The sequence below is a fragment of the Nerophis ophidion genome, linkage group LG17 (genome assembly GCF_033978795.1).
Source record: "Nerophis ophidion isolate RoL-2023_Sa linkage group LG17, RoL_Noph_v1.0, whole genome shotgun sequence".
NCBI classification, from domain to species: domain Eukaryota; kingdom Metazoa; phylum Chordata; class Actinopteri; order Syngnathiformes; family Syngnathidae; genus Nerophis; species Nerophis ophidion.
The window spans coordinates 9,038,455-9,052,981 of record NC_084627.1 but is presented as its reverse complement, the minus strand read 5'-3'; the positions used below and the strand labels follow the sequence as shown (position 1 = coordinate 9,052,981).

General features: G+C 45.2%; 1 protein-coding gene across 2 annotated transcripts in view; it reads right to left on the bottom strand.

Annotated features, from left to right (window-relative positions):
• Positions 1-14,527, bottom strand: part of zfyve16 (zinc finger, FYVE domain containing 16) — a 38,057-nt gene that overhangs the window by 2,567 nt on the left and 20,963 nt on the right. Inside the window, exons 5-17 of one of the 2 annotated variants that reach the window (XM_061876125.1) lie at positions 12,223-12,399; positions 12,006-12,145; positions 11,479-11,692; positions 8,831-8,953; positions 8,610-8,765; positions 8,322-8,546; positions 8,167-8,249; positions 5,324-5,428; positions 5,098-5,233; positions 4,899-4,979; positions 4,667-4,829; positions 4,491-4,596; positions 1-131 (exon numbers count right to left, since the gene is read on the bottom strand). The exon at positions 1-131 is cut by the window's left edge and continues 46 nt beyond it. In XM_061876125.1, the coding sequence (XP_061732109.1) occupies positions 1-131; positions 4,491-4,596; positions 4,667-4,829; positions 4,899-4,979; positions 5,098-5,233; positions 5,324-5,428; positions 8,167-8,249; positions 8,322-8,546; positions 8,610-8,765; positions 8,831-8,953; positions 11,479-11,692; positions 12,006-12,145; positions 12,223-12,399 (1,840 nt within the window). Of the gene's footprint in view, positions 132-4,490; positions 4,597-4,666; positions 4,830-4,898; positions 4,980-5,082; positions 5,234-5,323; positions 5,429-8,166; positions 8,250-8,321; positions 8,547-8,609; positions 8,766-8,830; positions 8,954-11,478; positions 11,693-12,005; positions 12,146-12,222; positions 12,400-14,527 lie in introns of both variants that reach the window. The other variant, XM_061876124.1, reaches the window with a different exon arrangement.

Genomic DNA, 14,527 nt, shown 5'->3' with positions numbered 1-14,527 from the left:
CTGGCGGTGAGGACGGCGAGATGGCGAGTCAGGGCGCCGCACGCGGCCATCGCCATCTCTTTCTGGAAAACGCTGCAGGACGCCAGCACGGACGCCAGAGTGCAGTCCGGCGACGTAAGCTGGTAAAAAACCTGCGGGGACACCCGGGTCAGATCAGTCCTCACGAGTAACACAGACTCTCACACTATTATGTTAGATCCACTATGGACTGGACTCTCACTATTATGTTAGATCCACTATGGACTGGACTCTCACTATTATGTTAGATCCACTATGGACTGGACTCTCACTATTAGGTGAGATCCACTATGGACTGGACTCTCACACTATTATGTTAGCTCCACTATAGACTGGACTCTCACTATTAGGTGAGATCCACTATGGACTGGACTCTCACACTATTATGTTAGCTCCACTATAGACTGGACTCTCACTATTATGTTAAATCCACTAAGGACTGGACTCTCACTATTATGTTAAATCCACTATAGACTGGACTCTCACTATTATGTTAAATCCACTAAGGACTGGACTCTCACACGTAAGACAAGAAAAAGGTTTTTCTTTTTTATGCATTCTAAATAGTAAATAAATGTTAGCCCAAGTCAGCTAACAATGGAGTCACTCTTTTCTGCCTATAAAACGCCTCCATCAAGGTTTTATCTACATGCTGTATTACAGGAGTCGGGAACCTTTTTGGCTGAAAGAACCAAGAAGCCAAATATTTTAAAATGTATTTCCCTAAGAGCCATATATATATATTTTTAACACTGAACACAACTAAACGCGTGCATTTTTAAGTAAGACCAACATTTCCAGAGTATAATAGGTCTCTTATTCTTTATAATAACATTGTTATCCTGAAGCTAACTGTGGAGGGGGCGTGGCCTGCGGGCCTACAGCAAAGCAGGATGTTGCCAGGACCGGCCTCGAAATCAGCGACAGGTGCGTAGATGGCCCACCTGGGCCTTGTTATCTAATCAACTGTCGCTCTGTTATAAGCAGCAGCCAAGAGGAGAGACAGGGTTAGAGCTGGAGCCAGAGCGCGAGTGAGGACGAAAGAGAAAAAGACAATTGCTGAAAAGCAACTGAGAGAAAAAATAAAATAAAACAATATTGTAACCCTAAAACAGGCTCTTGGTGGTCTGAAGAACCCCCAGGAGGGCAGGCCCCACACTAACCAATAATAAATAAATTACTTCTTACCATTAATGCAACGTCTTGAACTTAAAAAAGCATGACAATGTTTTATATTTTGAACGTTATTCATGACTTAAGATGTGACTTTAAGGTTTTACTACTTACGTATAAAATACTACACGGTCTAGCTCCATCCTATCTTGCAGATTGTATTGTACCATGTGTCCCGGCAAGAAAACTGCGTTCAAAGGACTCCGGCTTATTAGTGATTCCTAGAGCCCAAAAGAAGTCTGCGGGCTATAGAGCGTTTTCTATTGGGGCTCCAGTACTCTGGAATGCCCTCCCGGTAACAGTTCGAGATGCTACCTCAGTAGAAGCATTTAAGTCTCATCTTAATACTCTAGCCTTTAAATAGACCTCCCTTTTAGACCAGTTGATCTGCCGTTTCTTTTCTGCTCTGCCCCCTCTCTTTCATGGGGGTGGAGGTGGATTGGGGGGGGGTAGAGTTTTGGTGGCCATGGATGATCTTTGCATTGGTTGGGGACGTCTCTGCGCTGATGACCTGTCTCTGCCCTGGGATGGTCTCCTGCTAGCTTCGCTATGGACTGGATTCTCACTATTAGGTGAGATCCACTATGGACTGGACTCTCACACTATTATGTTAGCTCCACTATAGACTGGACTCTCACTATTATGTTAAATCCACTAAGGACTGGACTCTCACACTATTATGTTAGATCCACTATGGACTGGACTTTCACACTATTATGTTAGATCCACAATGGACTGGACTCTCACTATTATGTTAGATCCACTATGGACTGGACTCTCACACTATTATGTTAGATCCACTATGGACTGGACTCTCACACTATTATGATAGATTCACTATGGACTGGACTCTCAATATTAGGTTAGATCCACTATGGACTGGACTCTCAATATTAGGTTAGATCCACTATGGACTGGACTCTCACAATATTATGTTAGATCCACTATGGACTGGACTCTCACAATATTATGTTAGATCCACTATGGACTGGACTCTCACACTATTATGTTAGATTCACTATGGACTGGACTCTCACTATTAGGTGAGATCCACTATGGACTGGACTCTCACATTATTATGATAGATCCACTATAGACTGGACTCTCACTATTATGTTAAATCCACTAAGGACTGGACTCTCACTATTATGTTAGATCCACTATGGACTGGACTCTCACTATTATGTTAGATCCACTATGGACTGGACTCTCACTATTATGTTAGATCCACTATGGACTGGACTTTCACACTATTATGTTAGATCCACTATGGACTGGACTCTCACTATTATGTTGGATCCACTATGGACTGGACTCTCACTATTATGTTAGATCCACTATGGACTGGACTCTCACTATTACTTTAGATCCACTATGGACTGGACTCTCTCACTATTATGTTAGATCCACTATGGACTGGACTCTCACACTATTGTTAGATCCACTATGGACTGGACTCTCACTATTATTTTAGATCCACTATGGACTGGACTCTCACACTATTATGTTAGATTCACTATGGACTGGACTCTCACTATTATGTTAGATCCACTATGGACTGGACTCTCACTATTATGTTAGATCCACTATGGACTGGACTCTCACTATTATGTTAGATCCACTATGGACTGGACTCTCACTATTATGTTAGATCCACTATGGACTGGACTCTCACACTATAATGTTAGATCCACTATGGACTGGACTCTCACACTATTATGTTAGATTCACTATGGACTGGACTCTCACTATTATGTTAGATCCACTATGGACTGGACTCTCACTATTATGTTAGATCCACTATGGACTGGACTCTCACTATTATGTTAGATCCACTCTGGACTGGACTCTCACTATTATGTTAGATCCACTCTGGACTGGACTCTCACTATTATGTTAGATCCACTATGAACTGGACTCTCACTATTAGGTTAGATCCACTATGAACTGGACTCTCACACTATTATGTTAGATCCACTATGGACTGGACTCTCACACTATTATGTTAGCTCCACTATGGACTGGACTCTCACAATATAATGTTAGATCCACTATGGACTGGACTCTCACACTATTATGTTAGATTCACTATGGACTGGACTCTCACACTATTATGTTAGATCCACTATGGACTGGACTCTCACTATTATGTTAGATCCACTATGGACTGGACTCTCACTATTATGTTGGATCCACTATGGACTGGACTCTCACTATTATGTTAGATCCACTATGGACTGGACTCTCACTATTACTGTAGATCCACTATGGACTGGACTTTCACTATTATGTTAGATCCACTATGGACTGGACTCTCACTATTACTGTAGATCCACTATGGACTGGACTCTCACTATTATGTTAGATCCACTATAGACTGGACTCTCACTATTATGTTAAATCCACTAAGGACTGGACTCTCACACTATTATGTTAGATCCACTATGGACTGGACTCTCTCACTATTATGTTAGATCCACTATGGACTGGACTCTACTATTATGTTAGATCCACTATGGACTGGACTCTCACTATTATGTTAGATCCACTCTGGACTGGACTCTCACTATTATGTTAGATCCACTCTGGACTGGACTCTCACTATTATGTTAGATCCACTCTGGACTGGACTCTCACTATGTTAGATCCACTATGGACTGGACTCTCTCACAAATTATGTTAGATCCACTATGGACTGTACTCTCACACTATTATGTTAGATCCACTATGGACTGGACTCTCACTATTATGTTAGATCCACTATGGACTGGACTCTCACACTATTATGTTAGATCCACTATGGACTGGACTTTCAATATTAGGTTAGATCCACTATGGACTGGACCCTCACTATTATGTTAGATCCACTATGAACTGGACCCTCACTATTATGTTAGATCCACTATGGACTGGACTCTCACTATTATGTTAGATCCACTATGGACTGGACTCTCACTATTATGTTGGATCCACTATGGACTGGACTCTCACTATATTGATGATCATGTAGCAGTATTGATGAGTGCTGAATAAGATACATTAACAATAAACGCTTGGCAATCCTCCAGGAAGACCTGGACGAGGTAGCTGGGGATGTCTGGGCTTCTCTGCATAGACTTCTGCGCTCGTGACGGACAAATGGAAGACAGATGTAAGGATGGAGATGTAAATAAAGTATCGTTTGCCATATTCTATGACTTTGAATGCATGTGTTCTTGTTTTCCACGTAAGGATTGTGTATGACGGGCAAATTCCCCCCCAAAAAGTCAGTTCCCCTTTAATATCAGTGAGGGCTTCACCTCAGAGCATCTGATGACATGACCATCGCACTCAAACTCTGCATCCTGCTGCATTCTCGCACTCCACACGCCTTCCAGACTTCGCCCGTCGACGCCGCTCGTCATCCTGTTTAGCACATGACAACAGACTTCAAAGACATTAAAGTTCTTCTGATATGCGGCGGCGTCCTAGTTACCCGGTGTTGACAGGTGGCGTCCAGTCAACCCAACGCACGGTGACATTTTCCCGGATTTCCCCTCCGTCCGTCTTCCCGCAGGCGATGTGGAAGTCGGTCTGTTCGCGCAGAGCCGTGCGCAGGGCGTCCATCGTGTCCGGAGGCATCTGGACCATGAGGCCGTCTGCCGGGCCGCAACAAAGCGGGGTCAGCTTGGAGCGAGCGCCACGGAGAACAGAAACGCCTTCCTCACCTTCCACGATGCTGGACTTGGCGATGAATCCCGACGAGGCTTTAAGCGCGCCGTTGAAGACCACGAAGCTGGCCCCCGTCACTGCAAGAGCACAGGGGAGCGGGGTTTCAATCACGTCGCCGAGAGCCACATCAGCTTTAACTGCTGCGCCGAGTAAAGATGGAGGACCACTGATGGCGTCCACCTGTGCGTGTCTTGCCGGGCATGCTGCTGGCCTGCGTCTGGTAGCTCCCGTCTTCGTTCTGGACACACACCAGGTGGGAGTCGGCCTGCGAGCTGAAGCTGGCGCCGATACTGATGACGTGCTCGTTGGAGCCGGTCACCACCTTCAGCATCTGGAAAACGCGCGGAACAAGGTCTTCCAACACGGCCGACGACTTAGGACTCTATAAGACATTAGCTTGGCGTCCAAGTGATTCTCACACCTCGTTAAAGCTGCTTTTTGGGATGTCGATGTAGCTGTGGCCCATCTCCATGTGGATCCTCAGACCCTCCACAGATGACAGACTGTACTGGTAGTTCCTCAGGTCCTTCAGGGCCCAAAGTAGCAGGTTAGTTCTTGCTTTGTGTTTAGCACAACTGCTGACTCGGGAGGCAGGATATGACCTACAACTGGTATCGCCATGCAGCCTCCTACAATATTGATATATATCCTGGTATATTACCTGTAACGGTATCAAAATCTCACAGTACAACATTATCACGGTATTAAGGCAATGGTACCATATTACTGTGGTATATGTCCAAAGGAATGTCAACAAAATGCCACAGTGTGTAAACTGCAGGCAGAACAAAATCTGACTCAGGGAACTGGACGACCCTGCCATGCATAGTCCCCATGTCTAGCATTAAAAGATTACAGTTGGTACAAAATGCGGCTGCTAGACTTTTGACAAGAACAAGAAAGTTTGATCATATTACGCCTGTACTGGCTCACCTGCACTGGCTTCCTGTGCACTTAAGATGTGACTTTAAGGTTTTACTACTTACGTATAAAATACTACACGGTCTAGCTCCAGCCTATCTTGCCGATTGTATTGTACCATATGTCCCGGCAAGAAATCTGCGTTCAAAAGACTCCGGCTTATTAGTGATTCCTAGAGCTCAAAAAAAGTCTGCGGGCTATAGAGCGTTTTCCGTTCGGGCTCCAATACTCTGGAATGCCCTCCCGGTAACAGTTCGAGATGCTACCTCAGTAGAAGCATTTAAGTCTCATCTTAAAACTCATTTGTATACTCTAGCCTTTAAATAGACCTCCTTTTTAGACCAGTTGATCTGCCGCTTCTTTTCTTTCTCCTATGTCCCCCCCTCCCTTGTGGAGGGGGTCCGGTCCGATGACCATGGATGAAGTACTGACTGTCCAGAGTCGAGACCCAGGATGGACCGCTCGTCGGGACCCAGGATGGACCGCTCGCCTGTATCGGTTGGGGACATCTCTACGCTGCTGATCCGCTTCAGATGGTTTCCTGTGGACGGGACTCTCGCTGCTGTCTTGGATCCGCTTTGAACTGAACTCTCGCGGCTGTGTTGGAGCCACTATGGATTGAACTTTCACATTATCATGTTGGACCCGCTCGACATCCATTGCTTTCGGTCCCCTAGAGGGGGGGGGGTTGCCCACATCTGAGGTCCTCTCCAAGGTTTCTCATAGTCAGCATTGTCGCTGGCGTCCCACTGAATGTGAATTCTCCCTGCCCACTGGGTGTGAGTTTTCCTTGCCCTTTTGTGGGTTCTTCCGAGGATGTTGTAGTCGTAATGATTTGTGCAGTCCTTTGAGACATTTGTGATTTGGGGCTATATAAATAAACATTGATTGATTGATTGATATGTCTGCCAACAAGGTGACTATCATGGCTAATTGGACTTGGGTCGCAAGCTCAGGTCTGATCATCCTGTAGCTGGCCGCCTCTGGAGAGGGTGTATAGTGTTAAAGGCCCAAACACCCAGTGACCCAGAGGAACACTACTGATGATGCACACCCGTGAATTATTTTATCCTTCAGGTCTTCCATTCACGTTCACCTACAAGGCCACCAAGTGTATGTACTCACAAAGGATCCAAACACCTCATTCTGTTTTTAAATTGGTTTTAGGAGTCTTTTTACATGGTTTTAGGAGTATTTTTACGTGTTTTATGAGGTTTTTTTACGTGTTTTTAGGATCTGTTTTTAAATTTGTTTTAGGAGTCTTGTTACATGTTTTTAGGAGTATTTTTCCGTGTTGAGGTGGAGATTCCTCACCTTGCACAAGCCAATATTTTTTTGAATTCTGAAAACTGTGTGGATTTTATCTATCAATCAATCAATCAATGTTTACTTATATAGCCCTAAATCACTAGTGTCTCAAAGGGCTGCACAAACCACCACGACATCCTCGGTAGGCCCACATAAGGGCAAGGAAAACTCACACCCAGTGGGACATCGGTGACAATGATGACTATGAGAACATGATACTGTGATACTGATGATACTGATGACTATGAGAACATATGAGAACATGATACTGTGAAAGTTCAATCCATAATGGATCCAACACAGTCGCGAGAGTCCAGTCCAAAGCGGATCCAACACAGCAGCGAGAGTCCCGTTCACAGCGGAGCCAGCAGGAAACCATCCCAAGCGGAGGCTGATCAGCAGCGCAGAGATGTCCCCAGCCGATACACAGGCGAGCAGTACATGGCCACCGGATCGGACCGGACTCCCTCCACAAAGGAGAGTGGGACATAGAAGAAAAAGAAAAGAAACGGCAGATCAACTGGTCTAAAAAGGGAGTCTATTTAAAGGCTAGAGTATACAAATGAGTTTTAAGGTGGGACTTAAATGCTTCTACTGAGGTAGCATCTCGAACTGTTACCGGGAGGGCATTCCAGAGTACTGGAGCCCGAACGGAAAACGCTCTATAGCCCGCAGACTTTTTTTGGGCTCTAGGAATCACTAATAAGTCGGAGTCTTTTGAAGGCAGATTTCTTGCCGGGACATATGGTACAATACAATCGGCAAGACAGGCTGGAGCTAGACCGTGTAGTATTTTATACGTAAGTAGTAAAACCTTAAAGTCACATCTTAAGTGCACAGGAAGCCAGTGCAGGTGAGCCAGTAAAAGCTCCATCATTCATATCACGCAACCCAATTATTCCTTGCCCTGATGTGTCGTTGTGGCTTGTGCAGCCCTTTGAGACACTCGTGATTTAGGGCTATATAAGTAAACATTGATTGATTGATTCCTCACATTAGGTATCTAACTTTAATATTGTGCACACTGTGACTTACAGCCAGTAAGTTCATGATGGTGTGTCCGGTCTCTCGATACACCGACTGGCGAAAACGCACACTAACGGGGGTTGTGGGGTACACTGCAAAGGAGCACAGAGGTTATTGGCCACAACGACGGCAACTGAAACTGAAAAGGTAGCAGAGACACTGACCGCTGTATTCAGATCCAAGCCGTAGAAGAAGCCTGAGGGGGAAGACTTTGGCCCAAGGAACCTCCAGCTTCTGAATCAGAAGGCCGAAGAGGAAGGGCTGTGAGGGGAGAGTGAGGTCCTCCAGGGGCTGACAAGTTGGAGAGAAGAAGAGCATTCCGGCATGTTCTTTACTGCCCAGGAAACTGCTGGTGAAAGTCACGTTGTCCATCTCCTCCACAAACTTGCCTGTGAGAAGACAGCATGAGCGCACGTGGTCGGACACCGGGTGGTCTCCAGAGCGCCGCCCACCTCTTTGTGCGTCCTGCTGAACGTTGAGACACAGCGTGAAGATGTCTCTGGGTAGGCTCCTTTCATCCGCCACGCACTCCAGCAGGAAGACCAGCTCTTTCTGGCCCAGGGCCCGCAGCCCGTTGGAGCCAAAGCACCAGCAGTGGCGACCGCCGTCTGGATCCGTCAGACACATCCGGGGTGATTAGCCGGCAAGTCACCGGACATCGCGCTTGACTCACATGTGACCAACTTGACGTTGACCAGCAGGTTGGCGTTGAGGACGAACGTCAAAGGTCGGGGACCTCCCTCCTCTAACAGGTGGCGAATCTGGCAAGGGGCGGGGCTTTCCTCCACTAAGGCATCTAGAAACACAGCAGAGCACACGTTAACTTGACTGTGTAGATTTGTCTACAAAGATGCTCCATGCATTTGTAAATCGATATGCAAATTAGGGCCTACTCACTGCCAATCGTACCACCCCTGGCACATGTCTCACCTGCAATCCAGCACTGATTGGAAAGGTGGGCCAGGGCGTGGCTCGATTGCAGTCATAGATAGTCCCTCGCAAGTTCTTAATGATCATTAGTTACTGCTAGGAATGTAACACTGACAATGTCAGTTGTCGTGACCAAAATGCTCACGGTTATTATCATCGTGGTATTGTTGTGTGCTCACAAAGTACTTATATACACTCTGAAATCTTTTCACCGGGTTTTTCTTTAATCAGCTAAATTAGACACTTAGAAAATCCACTATTTTGCCTGTTTTGTTTCCTATGCTTCACTGAGTGTTTCAGTCTTAGTATTTTATGTTTTAAAATATAGTACAAAATATTGCTTTGTGCTATAGCACTTTAGGATTTACCTACATGAAAATTGTGTAACAAATCTCTAGTACCGTATTTTCCGGAGTATAAGTCGCACCGGCCGAAAATGCATAATAAAGAAGGGAAAAAAACATATATAAGTCGCACTGGAGTTTAAGTCGCATTTTTGGGGGAAATTTATTGGATAAAACCCAACACCAAGAATAGACATTTGAACGGCAATTTAAAATAAATAAAGAATAGTGAACAACAGGCTGAATAAGTGTACGTTATATGAGGCATAAATAACCAACTGAGAAGGTGCCTGCTATGTTAACCTAACATATTATGGTAAGAGTCATTCAAATAACTATAACATATAGAACATGCTATACCAGGGGTGCCCACACTTTTTCTGCAGGCGAGCTACTTTTCAATTGACCAACTCGAGGGGATCTACCTCATTTATATATATCATTTATATTTATTTATTTATGAAAGTGACATTTTTGTAAACAAGTTAAATGTGTTTAATGATAATACAAGCATGTGTAACATATAGATGTCTTTCTTTCACAAAGACAAGAATATAAGTTGGTGTATTACCTGATTCTGATGACTTGCATTGATTGGAATCAGACAGTAATGATGATAACGCCCACATTTTCAAATGGAGGAGAAAAAAGTTGTCCTTTCTGTACAATACCACATGAAAGTGGTTGGTTTTTGGCATCTAATTCATCCAGCTTCCATACACTTTACAAGAAAAACATTGGCGGCAAATTCCGTAGCTTGCTTGATTGACATTCACGGCACCCGAGGGTCTTGTGAGATGACGCTGGCTGCTGGCAGTTTATTATTATGAAAAAATGACAGAGGAAGGCGAGAAACACTTTTTATTTCAATAGACTTTCGCGCCGTCCCTTCTGTCAAAACTCTAAAGGCCGACTGCACATTTCCTATCTTCACAATAAAAGCCCTGCTTCATGCTGCCTGCGCTAACAAAATAAGAGTCTCAGAAAGCTGGCGTGCACAAGTGATGTGCACGCCAGCTTTCCGAGACTCTTATTTGTATTTAGTTAGCGCAGGCAGCATGAAGCAGGGCTTTTATTGTGAAGATAGGAAATGTGCAGTCGGCCTTTAGAGTTTTGACGGAAGGGACGGCGCGAAAGTCTGTTGAAATAAAAAGTGTTTCTCGCCTTCCTCTCGGTCATATTTTCATAATAATGATCTTGCAGCAGCCAGCGTCATCTCACAAGACCCTCCGGTACCGTGAATGTCATTTAAGTGACGTCTTGGTGAAGATTGATGATCACCAATTTTTAGGTCTATTTTTTTTATAATCTTATACGTCAAGTCTCTTACGTGAATGAGCTAAGTAATGTTAGTTGGTATTTTACGGTAATGTGTTAATTTCACACATAAGTCGCTCCTGAGTATAAGTCGCACCCCCGGCCAATACTTTGAAACAAACTGCGACTTATAGTCCGAAAAATACGGTATATTTCTCATTTCTGACGGGCATTGTGGCGTCCTACTCTGTTCAGCGGCCTGAAGGCACCGTAAAAACACAGCCATAGCACATCTCGTAGGTTCAATGTGCACAATTTAATACATACTCAGTTGCTCGGACGTAATCGAGTTTATATCATTTCAAATTGTGGTATGGGACATGAACAACTCTTGTTTTCATGTTAGCATTTACGATAGCGTGCATTCGTCTGCGCTTCCTCATGTAACTGTATTAACTTTCTGTGAATTACTTTGTAGACCTCGTTTGAAAAAAAAAAATTCTCCTTTTTAATAAAAAAATTATAACCAACGCGATAAACAATAATAAAATACAAACTCAAAATGATCCGAAAGTCAAAGCCCATAGCACGCTTGTTCACTCACGACTAGTCGATGTTTCATTCCATTAATTGTCTTAAGTAATTAACGACAGTCGCCACCTTGCAGAAAATTTCTAGAACTTGAAACAAGCCTGGAAATAATGTATTTAAGCGAAGCAGCAGAATCCGAGACTATCGCGTCACGAAGGACCGAGCGTGTTTGTACGCCCTAAGAGACAAAAGCAGCCACCTCCTGCTCCGTCCTCCCCGGTGGTGATGAGCAGAGGGGGAAGTTGGTCCTCGCCTTCCGGCAGCAGACTCGAGGTCCTCCTCACTGCAGAACCAAGTCCAGCCAGCAGGGTGTAGTGCCAGGGACCAGATGCAGGAGGGGGCGCCACCTCCGGAACCTCCGGAACCTCCGGGCTTGCCCTGCCGCCGCCGCCCTCTGACTCTGTGGAGGTTGGCTGATAAGACACAGGAGGTTACTTCCGTGCCTTCCTCTTCAACAACATCACCATCAACATGGGTATTTTTTTTTTTAAAACACACTTGTTGCGTTTTATATTCTTTTACTTTATAGGTAACTGAGAGCTCGAGCCAGGGTGAGGATTTTCCACAACTTGGCAGGAAAAAGTGGTTTTCTTTTGTTTTTCTGTGGCTCGTATCCATTGTATGACATCACAGTGTTATCTTCCTTCTGCCAGGAGTATATTTTTAGTTTTGTTTACTTCAGTTGACTGACAACTAGTCTTCTTACTGACCTTACAGTTAACTTACCGTGGTTTGTGTCGGAGCGCCGACAAACTCCTGTGTGCTCCTTGGGGGGTTTGCCACCGACAGCTTGGTGGTGTCCGCCACTTCGCCGTTGGGCAGGATGCCGTCCGCGAACCAGACCCGTTTGTGTTCGCGAGGACAGCCTGGAGGGAAAGAAGCGCGGGGAATGACGTAAAGCGGCTGTAAAGGGTTGTTGGTTGCACGCGGAGTGTCGTCGCACCGTCGTTGTTTGGGTGCTTGAGCACCGACACGGGCACCATGACTGTGGGCGGGGGAGAGTTGAGGGTGCCGGCGGCGCGGGCCTGCTGCAGGGGCGGGATGGTGCTGCAGTACTCAGACGGTACGTTGGGGTTTGGATTGGGCCCCGTGGGGCTCATCATCCGCTCTAGTGCCTGGGCTGTGGAGAGAACCACAATGTCAAAGTCATGCAAACCCCACAGACATGATTCATCCATTATCAATAACAGACCGTATTTCCTTAAATTGCCGCCAGGTATATAGTATGCGCCTGCCTAGAATTACTGCCGGGTCAAACTCGTTTCGCAAAATATTATTTTTATTAGCGCATGTCTAGAATTTCCGTCGGGTCAAACTCGTTCGGCCAAATAATTAGCATATGCCTAGAATTTCCACCGGGTCAAACTTGTCACGTTACGAGTGAGACTTCACCTGTCATCATTTTCAAAATGGAGGAGGCTGATTTCAATCATTTCAAATTGCATAAAGGGAAGAAGATTAAGAGCTATTCAGTAGGATTTAAGGTCCAAGCTATTGAATATGCTAAAAAGAACAGTAAGAAGCTATGTTTTATTAATATACCGTAGCTGCGTGTGTCAAATATGAGTCATTAAATGACTCCCTCCTCCTGGTGGTAGAGGGCGCTAGTGTTCCTTCTTGCGACAACAGGGCTACAAAAGAAGTGACAACAAGCAGCAAGAGGGGGCGGCATGGCTCGGTTGGTAGAGTGGCCGTGCCAGCAACTTGAGAGTTCCAGGTTCGATTCCCGCTTGTGCCATCCTAGTCACTGCCGTTGTGTCCTTGGGCAAGACACTTTACCCACCTGCTCCCAGTGCCACCCACACTGGATTAAATGTAACTTAGATATTGGGTGTCACTATGTAAAGCGCTTTGAGTCACTTGAGAAAAGCGCTATATAAATATAATTCACTAAAGAGTGAGTAGCGATCGTTTATTTTTTCCTCTCGCTTGCACTTTTAACATGGAGGATTATATATTTAAAAAAGAACAGTTTTCTAAACTGGACTTTCAATCGAAGCAGGAGGTAATAAAGGAAGATCTCCATCGAGACGGAGAGACTTTTAAAACTAAAGAAAGATAAGGAAGACTTCTATAAACAAGTTATCGATGCTTTTGATCAGAAGGAGCTGCGCATGGACTTCATTTATAAGTAAAGTTAAGCCCGTAATAATAACATGTTTTTTCATTAAATGTGCTTTTCATGATGGTATCCTTACATCACACTCAAATTTGTAAGCGCAGGCCTAAATTTACCGCATGTCTTTGGTAAGCGCCGGAGTGAGAAGAGGTTTTAAATTAATTAGCGCATGCTTGCCTTTACCGCATGCCTTTGGTAAGTGCCGGAGTGAGAAGAGGTTTTAAATTAATTAGCGCATGCTTGCCTTTACCGCATGCCTTTGGTAAGTGCAGGAGTGACAAGAGGTTTTAAATTAATTAGCGCATGCTTGCCTTTACCGCATGCCTTTGGTAAACTCCGGAGTGAGAAGAGGTTTTAAATTAATTAGCGCCCCGGCGGCAATTCAAGGAAATACAGTATGTTTGTATCAAAATCAAAACACAGGTTTGGTCATTGCAGATTTCAGTGAAAACCCAGGTTAACAGCATGGAGTCCACGGACAAACACTGATATTGTACATATATTGACTAAACATGACACAGCATCATTGATCCAAAGAGGCAGCACAAGGACACACAGCTTGTTGCAATGCTGTCAATCACGCAGCATCATCACCTCATGCCTCCTGAGTCCTGCCCCCCCCCCCCCCCCCCCACAGAATACATAAAAACATCCTCCAGTCCAATGACGTCAAGCAGCAGTTAAAGACAAACCAGCGACTATAAGGAAGTGCATCCAAATATTCTATTTCAAGGAAAGTTGTGTCATGCAAAAAGTCCCTCACCTCGGCCGACACAACAACGCTTGTCCGTCACATAGCCGTCCGACTTTTTTTTTTTTCCGGCTATCCTGGGACGTGTGCGCTCAGCCTGTGCTGGGCTGCACACGGCTATGAGGCATAAGGCGAGAAGGGAGGAGGGGAGGGAGCGAGGGATAGCGTCAATCCGCTCCAGCATGCTGGCTGCACAAAGTGGATCGGTCGCTTTTTTTCTTAATTTAGACCGCCGGCGTCACAGGCGAACTGTTTCAGGCAGGTTCTCTAACACACATAACACACACACACACACACACACACACACACACACACACACACACACACACACACACACACAGAACCAAGGATGAACGGCCGCGTCCCGCCATAACTCTC